This window comes from Notolabrus celidotus, chromosome 3 (genome assembly GCF_009762535.1).
Source record: "Notolabrus celidotus isolate fNotCel1 chromosome 3, fNotCel1.pri, whole genome shotgun sequence".
Classification (NCBI taxonomy): Eukaryota; Metazoa; Chordata; class Actinopteri; order Labriformes; family Labridae; genus Notolabrus; species Notolabrus celidotus.
In genome coordinates this window covers 19442701-19458599 of record NC_048274.1, presented here as the reverse complement: position 1 = coordinate 19458599, position 15899 = coordinate 19442701, and the positions used below count along the sequence as shown (strand labels likewise).

Sequence of the window (15899 nt, the reverse complement as noted above, 5' to 3'; positions counted from 1 at the left end):
ATCACGATAAAATACTTAAAGCTAGGGTTGGCAGTCACAGAAAACTAGCATGAATTTGAATGTAGCATTTCCTCAGGGCTCTGTCTAACAGTGTGTTTTGTGTTTTGCACTACGTCAACTCATGTCTCACTCAGCGGTAAGAAAACACCAAGACATTATCATAGTGAAAGTTAAAAACACAAACAAATATGTAATGTACGCGCAGGAGGTGGGCGGGACTGGATTTGATACGTTTCATAATTTGGCTCCTGATGGCAGGGATTGGTTGGTGTTTTCCCAGGTTTACTCCAGCTGTAGATAGCGGCTTTTTTTCACTCTCTTTTAAGAACACATTATGTGTTGATTGCCATCGGGACATAAAGATCATTTTAACCAGTACAACAAAAAGTGTATCTAAATCTGACTACTAACCCCAGCTTTAATATCAGTCGATTTTGATAATTATCACGATAAATATCAAATCATTATCTCATTCAAATTTAAAGGCACATTTTTGTTCCTGGGTGAAAGTTGAAATAACCACAGTTTGTTAGCTTGTATCTGGATTTAGTTTTCTGATAAGCTTCTTGAATCTGTAACTTCTGACGGTGCTAACAGGAAGCAGATCTTTTGTGTAAGATGAGATTTTTGTGAAGTTTTAGTTTGTATATTCTTCTTATTCTCAGGTTGAGGTTATTTGCATAATTTAATTTACAGAAATCACAGTAGTTATCATTATGGAATTGTCACCCAGCCCTAAGTGTGACTATTGCACACAGGCACATTGCAATTGGGAAGGTTAATTGATATCATACAGGTTTATTTTGCATTGTCCCTTGCCTCATAAACTCTGTGGTATGATAACAATAGTAATAGCAGATCTGCAAGGGTATTATTTTGCTACATTGTCAGAGAAGGTCAAACCATTTGTGCTCTGCTCGTCTTCTGAATGGTATCAACCAATCAGATCTTTTGTCTCCTACAAGGTTCTTTAAATGTGAAGTAGCTCTTTTGGTGTAAAATGTCCTGGAGACTTCCTTAATGCCTCTGCTGCTAATATCAAATGAGTTCATGTGATAGAAACATAGCAACTGGCTGTGGGATGCACACATGCATACACAGATTTGTGTATGCAGCTTTTTGTTTTTCTGCCTGCTATTTCACATTAATCCACTAATCCAGGGGTGGCACCAACTTGCAAAAATACGCAAACACTGCCTCAGCGTAGTAATTGAAGAATAAGGATGCTTGTAAACAAAACATTAAAAAACAAAGATGCAAGCATGGTTGTCGAAATAGCATCTCATAGCTACAGGTGGACTGAAAAAAGCTGTTCCACTCTCTTTATTCAACCCAACTGTTATTTACTTGTCTGTGACATTTACCTCCCTCTGTCCAGGGAGGATTATTGAATCATGTGTGATGGCAGGCTGGTGAGTCTTACTGACAAAAGGGGTCTCTCTTCTTTAGAAAATTCCTGTCACACACAAAGGCAACACATACTGTAAGCTGCTGACTTAAATGTCAGGTAACACGCAATAGTCACGGTCTGTCCTGTGCATGTGGTGGAGTCCGGGAATCCTCAGCTGATCATTGGAGAGGGTGTAAGAGACAGTCTGATTAATGACTGGTGAAGCTAATCCTATTCATCCCTCCATTCACGCTGCAGTCACATGGCTGTTATGGCTTATTCTGATAGCCAGGGGACCTGTGGAGGAAGCTATGAAACGTCCATTCACAGCCTGGACTTGGTGAATCACCACGCCTATCCCAGCATTGTGGGGCTTTTTGTCTCCTGATTATTAGGCTCATTTGTAACCTCTGTACACTTGAGCGTGGTCGATGCCCGGCTTCTTGTGGGCTTTCTTGTCTGTAGAGAAAGAAAATTGAATTTCGGCAGCAGTTGAGAATTATTTTCTGCCATAATGGAGATGCTAAGGAGCTTGGCAGAAGGCAGGCTGCACCCAGTGTTTTAGGTGGAGTTAATGGGTTGTGTAATCTCCATAAGCAGGTGTCGGGTGGCTGAGGGGTGAGCTTAGGGGATGTAATTTCCCAAGGTTCTTCTGTTACTGTGTTTGGTTGGGCCTTTTTCCTGAATTGCATGGATAACGCATAATTTTTATTTACACATCTTATTTATGAAACAGATATTAAACCAGTTACTCTCTCAAGGTGATTGGTTTAAACATTGTCAGTTTAACAGAGGCATGGTCCTCTTTTATGTAAAGTCTAACTTTATATTGATGTCTAATAAGTTTAATTTACAAACAAGAACATAGTGTTGTTTTTTTTTTTATTTCCTAAGTCTCTCCAATTTTTCTTCTTTCATTTGAACTGATGACGTACCCACTGCTCCTTGTAACTTGACCTACAAGCCTAGGTCCTGAGCACTGAGATATCTTGTTTCAGCGTAATACCTTGAACTGGTATCTGAGAAAATTCAGGCTCATTCAGTTTCTGTAGCATCCACTGCAGTAGTTAAAAATAACCTTCAGATGTTGATATTTCAGGATTTCCCCATTTACTTTCAGAGCTAGCATTGCTGCCCAACAGGAACTCTCAAACTGTCAGCCCCACCATACTGTATTATAAATCTGAGGCCAACTGGTCATGCAGTCAAATCGACAGCAGCGTGGTGACTGTTATTGACGGACGTTGCCAGTTTTGAATAGAAACAACCAAGTCCTTTTCTTGTGAAAGAGTGTCTTGCTGTGATGAACACAGATTGAACACCCACCTCTGCAGCTCCACACAGCTTGTATCCTCTTTAGCAGATTTTTTACGTTTGGTTTGATTTGTTGTTTGGTTGGATCCCACCTCTCTTATACACCCCCTACATAAAGCACTCTGCAGACTGCTGGAGAAAACAAGATCAGATGGACTGAATGCATGCTGGTGTTGAGCTCTATACAGCAAAATAAGACCCCAAACTTCAGCCTGTGAAGAAAGTCAAGCACTCATCTGACATGATAATGATCATAAAGATGGTTTCTTTCATGAGTGAATGAGGACAAAATTAAGTAATATCAACCATCTTTACTTGACCAGAAACATACTTACATTTCAGCCTTATGTATTTTGATAATAGATGGTAGGAATTTTAATATTTGGTTACTTCGGAGACTCAAGCTTAGTGGTAAAAAAATCTGTATTTTATAAACCATCTTTTATGTCCCATATCCACTCCTCTCCAACAGGAGTCTCAGCAGGTTTTGAATTGCACTTTTTAATAAAAAAACACAGAAAAACAAACATGAGGAGCTGAGCGGGTATGTTACACAGTTTAAGTGTATTTATAGAGTAACTTTTGAATGATCCAGTAAGGATTTATAACTGCTCCAGAGGTTCCTTTTAACAGCCTCTGAAACCATAGAATGTGATTAGACAAGCTGTGAAATTCCTTCATGGGAGGCAGAACATGTTTGCTATTTTAGACTGGTTTACTAGCTTAGATTGAAAGTCACAACAAAGTGGAAGTTGTGTAATAATAAAGTGTCCCTTCAAAAATCCTAAGCAACCAGTGGAACAATAATATCACATGATGAAGACATTACGCTGAATCATCCTCCCTTTTAGTTACTTTTGAAATTGTCATTCACCTTTTACTTGACAGGCAATCTCATTCATTTGATTTCTGTCATCATACATTTAGAGACTGTATGGAACACTTTCACATATGCACACAAGTGCACTCCTGAAGTTTTCCAGACATTTTCAGATGTTCTGCCCCCCCAAATTTTCCACAGCTGACCGAAACAAGGGGAGATGGGAGTCTTGACAGGACAGGACAACAAATCTTGGATATAGGCTGTAGTGTTCACACAGACCTGTACCAACCTGAATTGAAAACAATGCGGATGTGTTAAACACTTGGACGATGGGTGACGTCACGGATACTACATCCATTACTTATACAGTCTATGACCTACACAGAAGCTTACATACATAGCCTGATGTGCACCTCCTCAAAAATGTAACTACACATTAAAGCAATGCAGATTGGAAGCCCTGTGAAGGGTCCACTGTGTATCATAGTATTCTCTTCATTTACAACACTTTCAGTATTGCCCCCTATCACTTAAGTGTAAACAAGGCTTATCATGATAATGACCAAGTGGTTTGTGCAGATGGTGGAAAGACAGTTAAGTCAAGCTGCAGTTTGATTAGGCAATGTGATTGGACTACTGTCCTTGTCCCAGGGTAGAAGCACCAATGTATTGACAAGTAATGTCCCTCTACACTGCGCCAGGTGGCGATAAGCCCCCCTTTCAGCTAGTTACTATTGAACCGTCCTCTGGTTGACCTATTACTTCACATACCAAAACACTGGACAAACAAGTTAGCTGGAACCAAACTGGTTGTACACTCAGTGGTGAAAACCACTTTTGCACTCGCCATGTGGATAGCTTTGTCTTGTTTACTTATCTTCTTCTTCTGTTGAGGTTTTCTTCGATACCCGGCTTCCTAAATGCTTTTTGACATCCGAGTCAAAGCCTAGTTTTAGTCTGAATAGTGCAGTAAGTTCAATTTGTAAAGTCATGTAAAAGTACTGATTGTCTCAAATTAAAACAACAAAAATATATATTTTTTCTTTAGCTTTGATGCAAAGATGGCAGAGGTAGTTGCAGGCGTGCCTACAACAGAATTATCAAATTAACCCTCCTGTTATGTTGCGGGTCAAATTGACCATTTTAAAGTCTATTTTAGGCAATATATGCCTTTCAAACCAGCTAAATGAAGCATAAAAATCTGGGCAGCATGTGACAGTAGAGGTGTCATGTTAATTTATCAACATCACTTCATAAAAATAAAAATAAATAAAAATGTAAAATAAAATAATCAAAAATCTATGTCATCAAAAATGATTGTATTTATATTTAGGGCTCTCCATTAAAAAGTTTTAACATTAATTTAAATGAAAAATGAATGAGTTATCCTCATTGAACCATGATCTGTGATAATTAAAGAACACCAATGGACTTAATCTTGATTTGAATGGTTAGTAATGGAGTTAAAAATGTAATTTAAAAAAATGTGTATTTTCACATTTGACCAAGAAACATTATTGCTGTTCCAGAGAAACGAACATAACAGGATGGTTAATCAATACAATGAATCTTTAGAATGTCCTTTCGCACCTCAGACACCCATGTATAATCTCACATTTCCTTCAATTGTTTTTAATACAGCAGGTTTTCTTCTTGGATGTTTCTTGACGTAATAAAGAAGCATTGGAAGAGCTTTTTCATAAAGATAAACACTAGAAGTATCATATATTTGTGCATCCAGACTGTCGAACATTCAGACCGACTGTTTGGAAAATCAGTGTATGACAAAGGCATCCATTCCCTTAACAACTGTGAAAAGGAGATCATTACAGCTGCAGACTGAGCTGTTGTGTTGAGCTGCCAGGTGTGAATGTGTGGGGAATGTAAAGCAGGAGAGAGCCGATAAAGGGCACAGAAACCTTCTCTCTGTGAGTAAATGTTATCAACTCTTCTCCTCCACTGTGAAAACAGTGACTGTAGCAATGCACCGACTTCCTCACGAATGTTTTCTTTTTTTTCCTAGTTATGTAACGGGTTAGGTCACTCCGTGGTCATGAAGATGTTGCATGAAAAAATGTCAGAGACCAAACACTTGCTACAGTCAACAATGATGTCAGTGAGGCCTGTTGAAGCACTCTTGACCCACCGCTGTTTCATGCACATTGGGTTACTCATGAAGAGAGACAAACAGGTGCCAAATATGCAGAAATATCAAAAAGTAGAAGAAGTGCTGGGTATATTGGGGACATTACGCGACAGTCTTATCAGTCAAAGTCATGCATGTGGTGAAAAAAGCTGGTCTCTGGCCCAGTGCACTTAAGGCAAGAGGATTAGACTCCAGAGTATTATTAGAGCTACTGATTATCCCCTTACCTGATCCGCCTAATTCTCCCTCGAGCCTATTTATTTAGCAGAAAAGAGGAAAAATGTTTGGATTGGGCTGCTGAAAGTGAATTGGCCTCGCCTCGCTTCAGCGCTCTGTCAAGTCCAACATTGACTCCTTTGGTGTTTTTCGACTGAACTCATTAGGTCCTGGCCTTTTGTCGCCGCCTCCCCCGCTGTGGAGTTCATGTGATTAATGCACTGCTGACCACTGAGGCCAGCAGCAAGGACTTGTTTTAGTGCCAGGGAACAGCAAACAAAAGAAAATTGTCTCTGCAAATAACTGAGAAGCATGCAGGCCCCCAAATCCGACTCGTCCCCGGACTCCTTGATGAATCCTTGCAGACCAATATGTCTTCAAGAAAGTTGAAGAGTACGGTTCCCAATCCATTTGTCCCCAAGTCTGTAGCTTATATGTTTGTTTGGATGTAATTACACACCCGCTGCTTCTGACCCTGTGCCCAGAAAACGGCTTTGACTTCTGCATCCCAGACATGGAGTAGAGAATCAAATGAGAACATGAGTCGGTAAATCCTGTTACCTGATCTTCCTGACTAAAGGGACATACATGTTAGAGACATAGAAGTGTGTTTCAATGTTGCACCATGTTTTATTGTTTGGCTTGGTGAAACACCAACAGGTGATTGGAGGAGGCAGGAGCGCACAAACATACCTCGTCACCACCGCGCCTGTCTTTGAATAAACAAGCACAAATGGAGACTTGGCAGTTATGGTTGGATGATAGGTGTGTGTGTGGTCCTGCATGTGATTCAGTGTGTGTCTGTTCTGTACTCATGCACTATTAACCTCCCACTGAGTGTTGGGACTGCAGCCAGGGTCAAGCTTAACTATAACCTTGTCAACAACAATGTTCTGATGCTGCACTGATTATATATACATGCATTATGTGCAAACAAAACCAAACTCTGTTGTGTACACTGTTTTCCAAATTATTATGCAAGTTGCATTTTTGTGAATATTTTAAAAACTATGTTAACAGTTGTTTTCAAAGGAAGTCAGATAGTGTATATATTTCTTCAACTGTGTGGTTAAAATGATAATTTTCTGCTGTATTTTTAAATAAATGTAGAATCTGCAGAAATGAGTGTGCCAAATTATTATGCAAGTTGGTGATAAGAGTATAACATTTGTAAAAATCAAACACTAGGCACCATTTTAAATGTTATATTGATTGAAAATGATAATATTTACTACAACTGCATTCAAACTTCAACAGAAACAACAGTTTTCATTACATTTGTATACAAAATAAAAGTGTTACTGTCTTTGAAACATTTCAAATATAAAGTGTTTCTAATGTCCAATATAACCTCCCTTTCTTTCAATTTGTTTTCCTGGGTTTATTAGCAAAACAATGAATCAACACGCAGGAATACTTGACCTTGTATCTGATCACAGAGTTGGTGCATGCTTCTGTCTCTGGAGGATTATAGTTAGGAGTAGTTAAAAAGCATTATCCACATCATGAGCATAAAACCTACAAATGTTAGCCAATAATCCAAGGATCTGCTCATTATTTCTTCAATGATGGCATCACAAAAGTATCGCTTAACACATGTGTCATGTAGCCATGGAGCAAAAGTTCAACATTTTGGCAAGTACTAAATGCACCGTTAGCGTGCCCCTAACTTTGTCTCATCTTTGGAGCTGGGTATAAAGCTCGGGGGGTAGATTAACTAGAGCTTTTTCTGACTCCAACAGAGGCCAACATGACTCCTTGTTGTATGAGAGGGGTCAGCAAGTCAGCTGCTTTAGTTAAAAGATTTAATATGGCTGTGCACTTTACACTTCTTGCCCAGCGACACACAACAGACTGCAGAATGCAAATGTTATTAAAAGGATGCCTAATATTAAAATATTTTTTTTCAGAAGTTAGACACTATTAAAATGATAATTAAAATGATAATGTTGGTCATTGCCTGCTGTTTATTAAGCATCTAAATTATTTGTCGTATCAATTTTATTATGTATTATTTGTAGTTGCTGTGTTGACAGCTTATGCACCGCTCCCAAGGGGCTAAAAAAAGAAAACAATAAATGACTGATGTAACACATTATCTTGTTTAACATTTAAGTGGTATTGTATAGTGAGCAGGTTGTTATAGTTTGACTGGAACCCCAACAGGATGAGAAGGACCCCAGTGCGAAGACAAGGGGTCTTTTTAGGATACTAACAGAAACTACCATTTTTACCACAATGTCAACAGGCAGAGGTAAACTGTGTGTAAACTCCTTTATACTGATTATTTAGATTTTTCTTGTTGAATCAATAATGGAATCATGGAATCAGGTTATGGCAACACGTGCTGTGGAGAAATAATACACTGTTGTTGTAGAGTTTTGACAAATTAGAATCAAGTATGCAACACAAGCAGGGGATGAATACAGGAATTACATCAAACAAAGTTCTAACATCTGTTTTTTCTTTTTTTACAGTGTCCAGGGACATGAAACTCAACCCCCAGCAAGCTCCATTATATGTAAGTATCACAACTTATGATAGAACTACAAAGACCCAACCCCAATCCCCACCCTATAGCCTAAGCACTGAGCTGTCATGGACTTCAATGGAATCAGGCGTGCTGTGCATGTGAGTCCATGAGGGCTTGCAATGGTATGAAATGAAGAATAGGACGCTATCATGACATCACGGGTTGCCTGGAAAGAAGATGTGTGTTAAAATGATAATAATTTCTGCACTGTGTAAAGGCGGGTACACACTGCAGGATAATCGGGCTGATTTTTGTCCCGATCTCCCTCTTACGATCAAAGCCAGCAAAGGCCCGATTGTCTGATGTTTGCAAACAACATCGTATCTGATTTTCCTGTGGTGTGGGGTGTGTTAAAAGTGATTTTGTTCGGTCGTAGCTGCCCGGAAGGCCTCATAAGGAGAGATCGTAAATAATGAACATGTTTAATATTTGCGACTAGAAATCCTGTAGTGTGTGGGATGCTCCGAGAGGAGCCGAGCACGCAGAGTGTGTAATGTCACGTGTACCGGAGCAAAAGCCAATCAAGGCGCAGCTGACTCAGCTGACTGATGGAAGAGGAAGTAAAAACAAACAAAAACATGGCGCCGGGGAAAACAAAGGTCTCTTGGACCTCGGAAATGGAAGACCAACTGGTTGATTTCTCTGCTGAAGAATCGGTTAGTGTGGTGTGCTCAGTAGTGCACACCACACACTTTAAGATCAGAAGAGAGAGAGAGATCTTGTGCAATCTGTCTTTTGTTATCATCAAGTCTGTGGTCTCTAAATGTGTGAAGGTTTGAAGAATCCTGTAATGTGTGCCAGCCGTAATTGTGTATCTAGAATTAGTGGGTTTACATATTTTAGAGAACTATCAATATTCTGAAAATCCATTACTGTTCATTCTTTACAAATAACCACTCATCCATTATTAATACCGTTTATTCCATTCAGGGTTATGGGTGGCCGATGATGGTCCCAACTATCATGGGGCTAGAGGCAGGGTATGCCCTGGACAGATCGCCAGTCTGTCACAGGGTTAACTTGTAGAGACAAACAATCTTTCCCAATCACACCCAGGGGCAATTTAGAGTAACTAATTAACAAGCCTTTGGACGGTGGGAGGAAAACAGAGTACCTGCTTACAACCCACACATGCACGGGGAGAACATGCAAACTCCACACAGGAGGGCTCCTGTCCAGCCAGGGATTTGAACCAGAATCCTTGTAGCTGGGATGCAATAGCACTCACCACTGCATCACTGTGCAGGCTGCTGCAGATATTAACCCCCCCCCCTTTTAAATATTTCCCTGAAAAATCTGCACATGCATGGATTAATTCAACACAAAAGTGATTACTTACATGATGTCACTTCTAGAACTTAATTGCAGCTTTTTCCCATCATGCATACTTTGTTTAAATTTAGTTATTTCTCCCAAAAATGTATTTAATACCACTTCAATACAAGTTCAACCCCCTACAGTTATTAGTAGGTGGCTAAACAAACACATACACATCGCTAATTTTTGCATTAAATTCTGTCCTGCAAATGTAGACCTATTTATGTTAATAGTCTGCATCACAGCCCTCGGGACCTTGATGATTTTACAATGAGACGGCACTTAGCACCCACTGACCTGCGGGTGTGTGTTCCTACTAACGTGTAAGGGTGGGGATTGGGATAGGGCCATAGAAGCTGTTCCTTCAGTGCACACACTATTTTTTCACTTCACACCATGAGTCCGCCCACACAGGTGTTTTCACTTTGTTTGATTACACCTCCTCCTATTTGTGTCTGTGTAGAAATGCCTGAAGGTGTGTTTGTGGCACCTGTTAGGGCGGATACTTACCCCTGTATCATCCTTATTAGTGCTGTATCTGGAGGCAGGTCAACTCGTATAATTCCTGGAACAGCTCCGCCTGTCCTTAACCTGAGAACCGGTCTAATTAACTGTAATAACTGAAAACAACAGTGAGGGTGTGCAGGGCCAGAGAGTGCAGAACACATCATCAAACTGCATGCAAGTCAATAGGATCTTTAATGTTTGCCGACTGGCAAATATTTATACAACTTATTGCTCTGCTTACTGTCCTCTGTTTTGCATGTAGCTGTTCATGCTTTACATAACTATTTGATGGACAGGGGACGACATAAGTTAAGAGATAAGCGGTAGAATCACTTACATCTGTTTTACTTAAACATACTCTTTGGATTATTCATCTAGTTATAAAACAGACTCATACAGTCACTTTGATACTAATGCCATCACCAGACCATCAGCCAATGGACTGACTTTGAATGTATACTTATTTTTAATGCCTGTCATCGCTGTCATCAGGTCACAAATCCAATTAAATGATTTAAATCAAGCAGGATTAAAAGCCATTGTTTACATTTTCCTGTGCAAAGTTTCACTGTAAGATGGTTAAATGAGAGCTGAGTGATATTTGTTTTGTCAGGAGATTGTATTTACTCATGTGCAGCAAAGATGATCAGCAAAGAGATGAGACATACAGTATTGCCTTGTCTTTTGGAGCTATTTCAAACTAAATGAAATAAAAGGCCCTCACAGTTGCTTTTAGGAGAGTAATTAGTAGTGTTGTAGTCAAGGCCACATTAACCGAGACCAAGATATGTCCAAGACCAGAGTGCATCAAGACCAAGACCAAGACAAGACCAAGACATTTAGGGATCGAAACCAAGTCAAGACCAAGACCAAGGCAGAGCAATACCGAGGCAAGACCAAGACCATATACATCAATGAAAAATCATTATGAGAGTTAACAAAATAAAAGACTTCTGCTCATTTTTATATAAGTTTGCTTTGAATACAATTGACAGCAACAAACAAGGTATGGTTTTGTCTTTATTACCTTTCTTTTGACTCCTTAGGTTTTGTTTTTTTCTCTTAATGACAGTAATGACAGGGACACAGATTGCATCAGTGGTGGTCTTGACCGGTCTTGATATAAAATACGGAGTTCGCCCAGTCCGATATCAGACAAGACCAAGTAAAAATGCTTTCGATTCCAAAACCTGAAATAAGCGGCTTCAAGATCCGTCTTAAGACCAAGACCGGTCTTGAGTACTACAACACTAGTAATTTGCAGATACTAAAAAAAAAAATTGTATAACTCAAGCGGCAACCTCCGGTCTCAAACTATGAAGCCCATGCGGAAGTTTTATAAACTGCAATACATCGAGAATCCGCTTGAGGCTGGCTGCAGAAACACCGGAAACCACATAGACACCAATTCAAAAGGACGATATTTGCAGCATTAATAAACATGTTTACAGTCTGGTTCAAACGGTTTGGCCCTACGAAGCTAATCTCTCTAACATGACGGTTCAGAAGATATTAAGATTTTGAGTTTTTGCCCAAATAAGGACATGACTGACGTGACTCCCGGACGGGAACACATAGCTGTTGGCTAGGAGGCTCAAACTCAGCCTCTTTACGTCACACTCTGCCTGGTTGAGTTCTGCATTTCCAATATGACTGCGGCCGTCGATTGGCTTGAAAACAGCTCTCAGGAACAGATGGGTGACGTCATGGACACTACGTCCATATTTTATACAGTCTATGGTATAACTGTTGTATATAAAAAATTACCAAAATAAAAGTGCAAAAGTTTTTGTGTTACTGCAGTAAACTTAATCAGCAAGTTGTACGTTCTGCTGATGCATGCTAGTCTATTTCACATTAATGTCTGTTAAGTTAGTAGGTTATATCTATTACATCCATAAGAAGACCTGAAAAATGTATGTAAGGGACATATTGAGGCAGAGTTTACCTTTACATCTGTCCAAATCCACAGGTAAGCTTGTAAATACTGAGAAGTATGTGGTGGCTTATGTGATGAGGAGAGGTTGTATGTTCTTGTTTACCATTGGAATGTCTCAATGCAAACTGTGTGTGCGTTAAACAACTTGCATACTCGGACATTGCTTTTTTCTAGTATCCTACAAGGTCCATAGGATGACAAGGATTTACTCCAAAATTATTTTCTTTGAAGTCAATTCATGCATGTTGTAACCACTAAACACATCTGTGATGCAGTTGTGTTTAGTTAGGCGTTTTTCGACCGCAGGAACTTTACCTAGGGACTTTACCCCTGAATTACGTGCGTTTCGACCAGAGGAACCAGGGTCTAAATTTGGTTCCGGGGTAGATAATCTCCCCCCTGAAAAGCCCCTGCTAGGGGGGTAGTGCTTTTCAAAGGTCCTGGGACTTTCGGTTGAACGTAACAGTGTTTATGGAGTTTACACAGTTGTTGAAACACAGAGGGAGTTCCTGGATATACATACTAGTTTAGTTTTTTTATTGAGATTTCAAAATATTATTTATTTTATAATTTTTTTCTCCATACGTCACTGGCCTGATTTGCACAATCTACCCTGGACTTCAGTCGAAACGCGGACAACAATGGGGTCACAGGAACCTTTTGGTTCTGGGGAAAGTAGTTCTGGGGGCTAAAAGACCCCGGAACTCTTGGTCGAAATGCACCTGTTGTTGGTCAGACTAAAAAAGGGTAACATACGTAAGTACTGACTGTGAGGAATCACCTGTGACAAAAAGTATTTCTAGAGTACCCACAGTCTGTTCAGGGTGTCTTCTTAGTTTGTTGTGCTGGGGATGCCTTCTGAGGGAAACCCCTGGGTGGCCGTCTCACCAGTGGAACCAGATGAGGGGGTTCAGGTGAAGGAGGTGCAGCTTGTAGCTGAGCTTCTCTCAGATGACTGATCTTCCCACCGTGTCACACAGAGTGTGGCAACCACCCTGCAGAGGTTATCCCAGCAGCTCTAAATCTCCCGTCTTATTCTTTGTCCCTAACCAAAGCTTGATACTTCTGGTGAGGTTCAACTGATATGCTGAAAGGTTTGCTTTGTGGCTCAAGTTCCTGATTGTCATCACAGGATATCTTCAGAGTGCAGCTCTCTGCACCCAACAACCTTAAAATGTCATGACCCCTCTTACCTTCAGTTGTGAATAAAGCCTTCATGCCTTAACTCGGAGAGAGCACAACACTTTGCTCAAGGAATACACAATTACTTATAAGTTTTACATAATTTTAAACACACATTCATGGCTGATTTTTTTATTCAAAGTCACTGCTTGATTATAAGCAGTTTGGTGTTGTCAGGAGCTGCCCAAAACGTGTCAGTTATCAGAGAGAAGGCCAGTCCGTGCACTGATCCATTGTTTCCATAATTTATCAGCATTTAAAAAAGCGACTCCTTTTTCCTTCTCTAAACACTTGTCTACCCAGCAATGGTATGCAGTATGGCTGCCACTAGCTAAAACTGTTTATCAGTGTTGTCACACTTGACTCCGGTACTCAGACCCACTTGTGACTTGACTTCAGCACTGCTGTTTAATGAGCACACAGGAGCAACAGTGGGCTGCTAGCAGAGGGTGTCACGTTAGTAAAAGTTAGCAAAGATCACTAGGGGCCCGTGGTAAATACAGAGGCGGAGAAATCCAAAATGAAGCAGATTGATTTTTAAAATGAGGGTTTCTATGACACTCTTTGGAGAACACATTATGTCAGGAGTGCTGCTGCTAAGGTCAGCTTTGATTCCTGAGCCAGGCCAAACAACAATCAAAGGAAGCACTTCATAAAGGTTTATTGATATAGCCAGAAGCTGTTTTATAATAGTATTAACATACATGTTTTATAAGAACATACTTAGTTTTGCCCACCAGTATTTCTGAATTTGTGACTGTGTTTAATGTGACCCAGCTTGTGTTAATAATAAAATATAATGTGATCCATTTGTACATACTTCATTCACATTGTGCCTGTAGGTGTCTGATAGGTGTGTGTACGTGAGGGGCATTTATCAGGGAGTGTCCAAGTGGTCTCTCTCTTACCAGCATGTGAGGAAGGCACACAGGAAATAAGATTAGTCCGAGAGAGAGAGGGAGTATGTGTGTGTATGTGTGTGTGAGTGTGTAAAGGCTGGAGTGGCTCACACATTAACCACCCAGACAACCTTATCAGTGATTTACAGTCAGACTCTTCAGAGGATCCAGGCGGGCCGTGAGGCCTCATTAGACTTCAGATTTTAGACACTTCAAGGAGCCATTCTCAGTGAGATAGCTCACAGGGGTTAAGTAGTCTGCTCCTAATTGTTGGATAGGTTTTAAAATGCACATTAAGAGAACTTCAGATCCTGAATGACTAAAAGTGACTGTTTGTCCAAGTTTCAACATCACAACTTTAAAAACAACCAGGGAACCAAAGGTCAAGGCTTATGTGTTCCTGCAATGTAACTTTAGCCCAAAAAAAAATCCACAATGAGGAAGTCCTGGATACAGAGTTTGAGTTTGTTTCAGAGGAAGTAGAAAAGGGTGCATCATTTGTTTTTCATTTTGAGGATGAGGAGTAGAAGCTCTTACAAAAAGTGTCCTTTCAATGACAGAGAGCAGCTCTGCTGTTCTAAATGTCCGTAAACATGCTCTTTACATTCTTGGCATTTAGCAGACAACGTTTTCCACAGTGCCTTACAATTAAATGAGCAGGTAGCAGTTCAGTGTGTAACACAGGACACATGACTATGGGCACAGAAGCAGCTGTGGTGAAGGAACGTGTGACCTCTCAGCTACGTGATGCTCTGCAGCACAGATTAATGGTGCTCTGGATGGCACCAGCCTTTGTGAATTTGAGAAATCTGTAGCTTTTCTTTGCTAAATATCAGAGTAATGTGCAACCAGAGTCGATTTAATGTGTCTGCCGCTTAAATTCTGGTGGCACGTTTGTAAAATTGCAGTAAATTGTCCCCTACATTGTCCATTGGGAACATTTCTGGGTAAACAGCATAAAAAATTGGATTTACTCTGCTTCCAAGAAAAGCATCTGCCACTGTTAGCTTCCCTTACTAGAAAAGTCTTACAGTAGGTGTAAATGCCAGCAGGTATGAATCACACAGTCAGGCAAGTGCTGCCATAAACCTTTAACTTTTTTTATAACAGCAGCTTTTTAGAGAAAATCAAATTTAAGGTGTTGTTCATGGTCTGTTTATACAGTTATTACAGCTGTTTCCATGAAACAGGACTGAATAAAGGGGAGGGAAGGTATGCCTGTTGCATTCTCAGTAACTAAGGAGGAGAAAAATACTTTAGAGGTGTTATGTATTTTTTTTTTCACTGGTAGATTTTAGCTGAAGATGAGCAAAAATCCACATTGTGCTGGCTGAAGTTGAAAATAGACCCAGGCGGCACAATACATAATTTAAAGTTTAGGATGAAGTGTCTGCCAAATGAAACTATAAAGCAACTCTGGTGTGGGTTCTTCTCTCTGTGTCTGCGAAGACCTCACACAACCCCCTCCTCACCTTGATAGTTGAACCCAGCATTGTTGCAGCGTGTGGGGAGAAGGCTACACTCACACATGCATATTTAAAAAGAAAGGGGGCTGGGTTCATAGCCTCCAGCTGTTCTTTTGATGCTGCCTGTTCCCTGTTGAAGCCCCATGATTAGCAGGTCAATACCCCAG

General features: G+C 40.2%; 1 protein-coding gene across 7 annotated transcripts in view; it reads left to right on the top strand.

The window, feature by feature from the left end:
* Window positions 1-15899, top strand: part of LOC117810421 (A-kinase anchor protein 13) — a 142379-nt gene that overhangs the window by 18961 nt on the left and 107519 nt on the right. For all 7 annotated transcript variants that reach the window (XM_034680257.1, XM_034680256.1, XM_034680254.1 and 4 more), the window contains exon 2: window positions 8367-8410. In XM_034680257.1, coding sequence (XP_034536148.1) covers window positions 8378-8410 — 33 coding nt within the window. In that variant the 5' untranslated portion in view covers window positions 8367-8377. The remainder of the gene's footprint in view (window positions 1-8366; window positions 8411-15899) is intronic.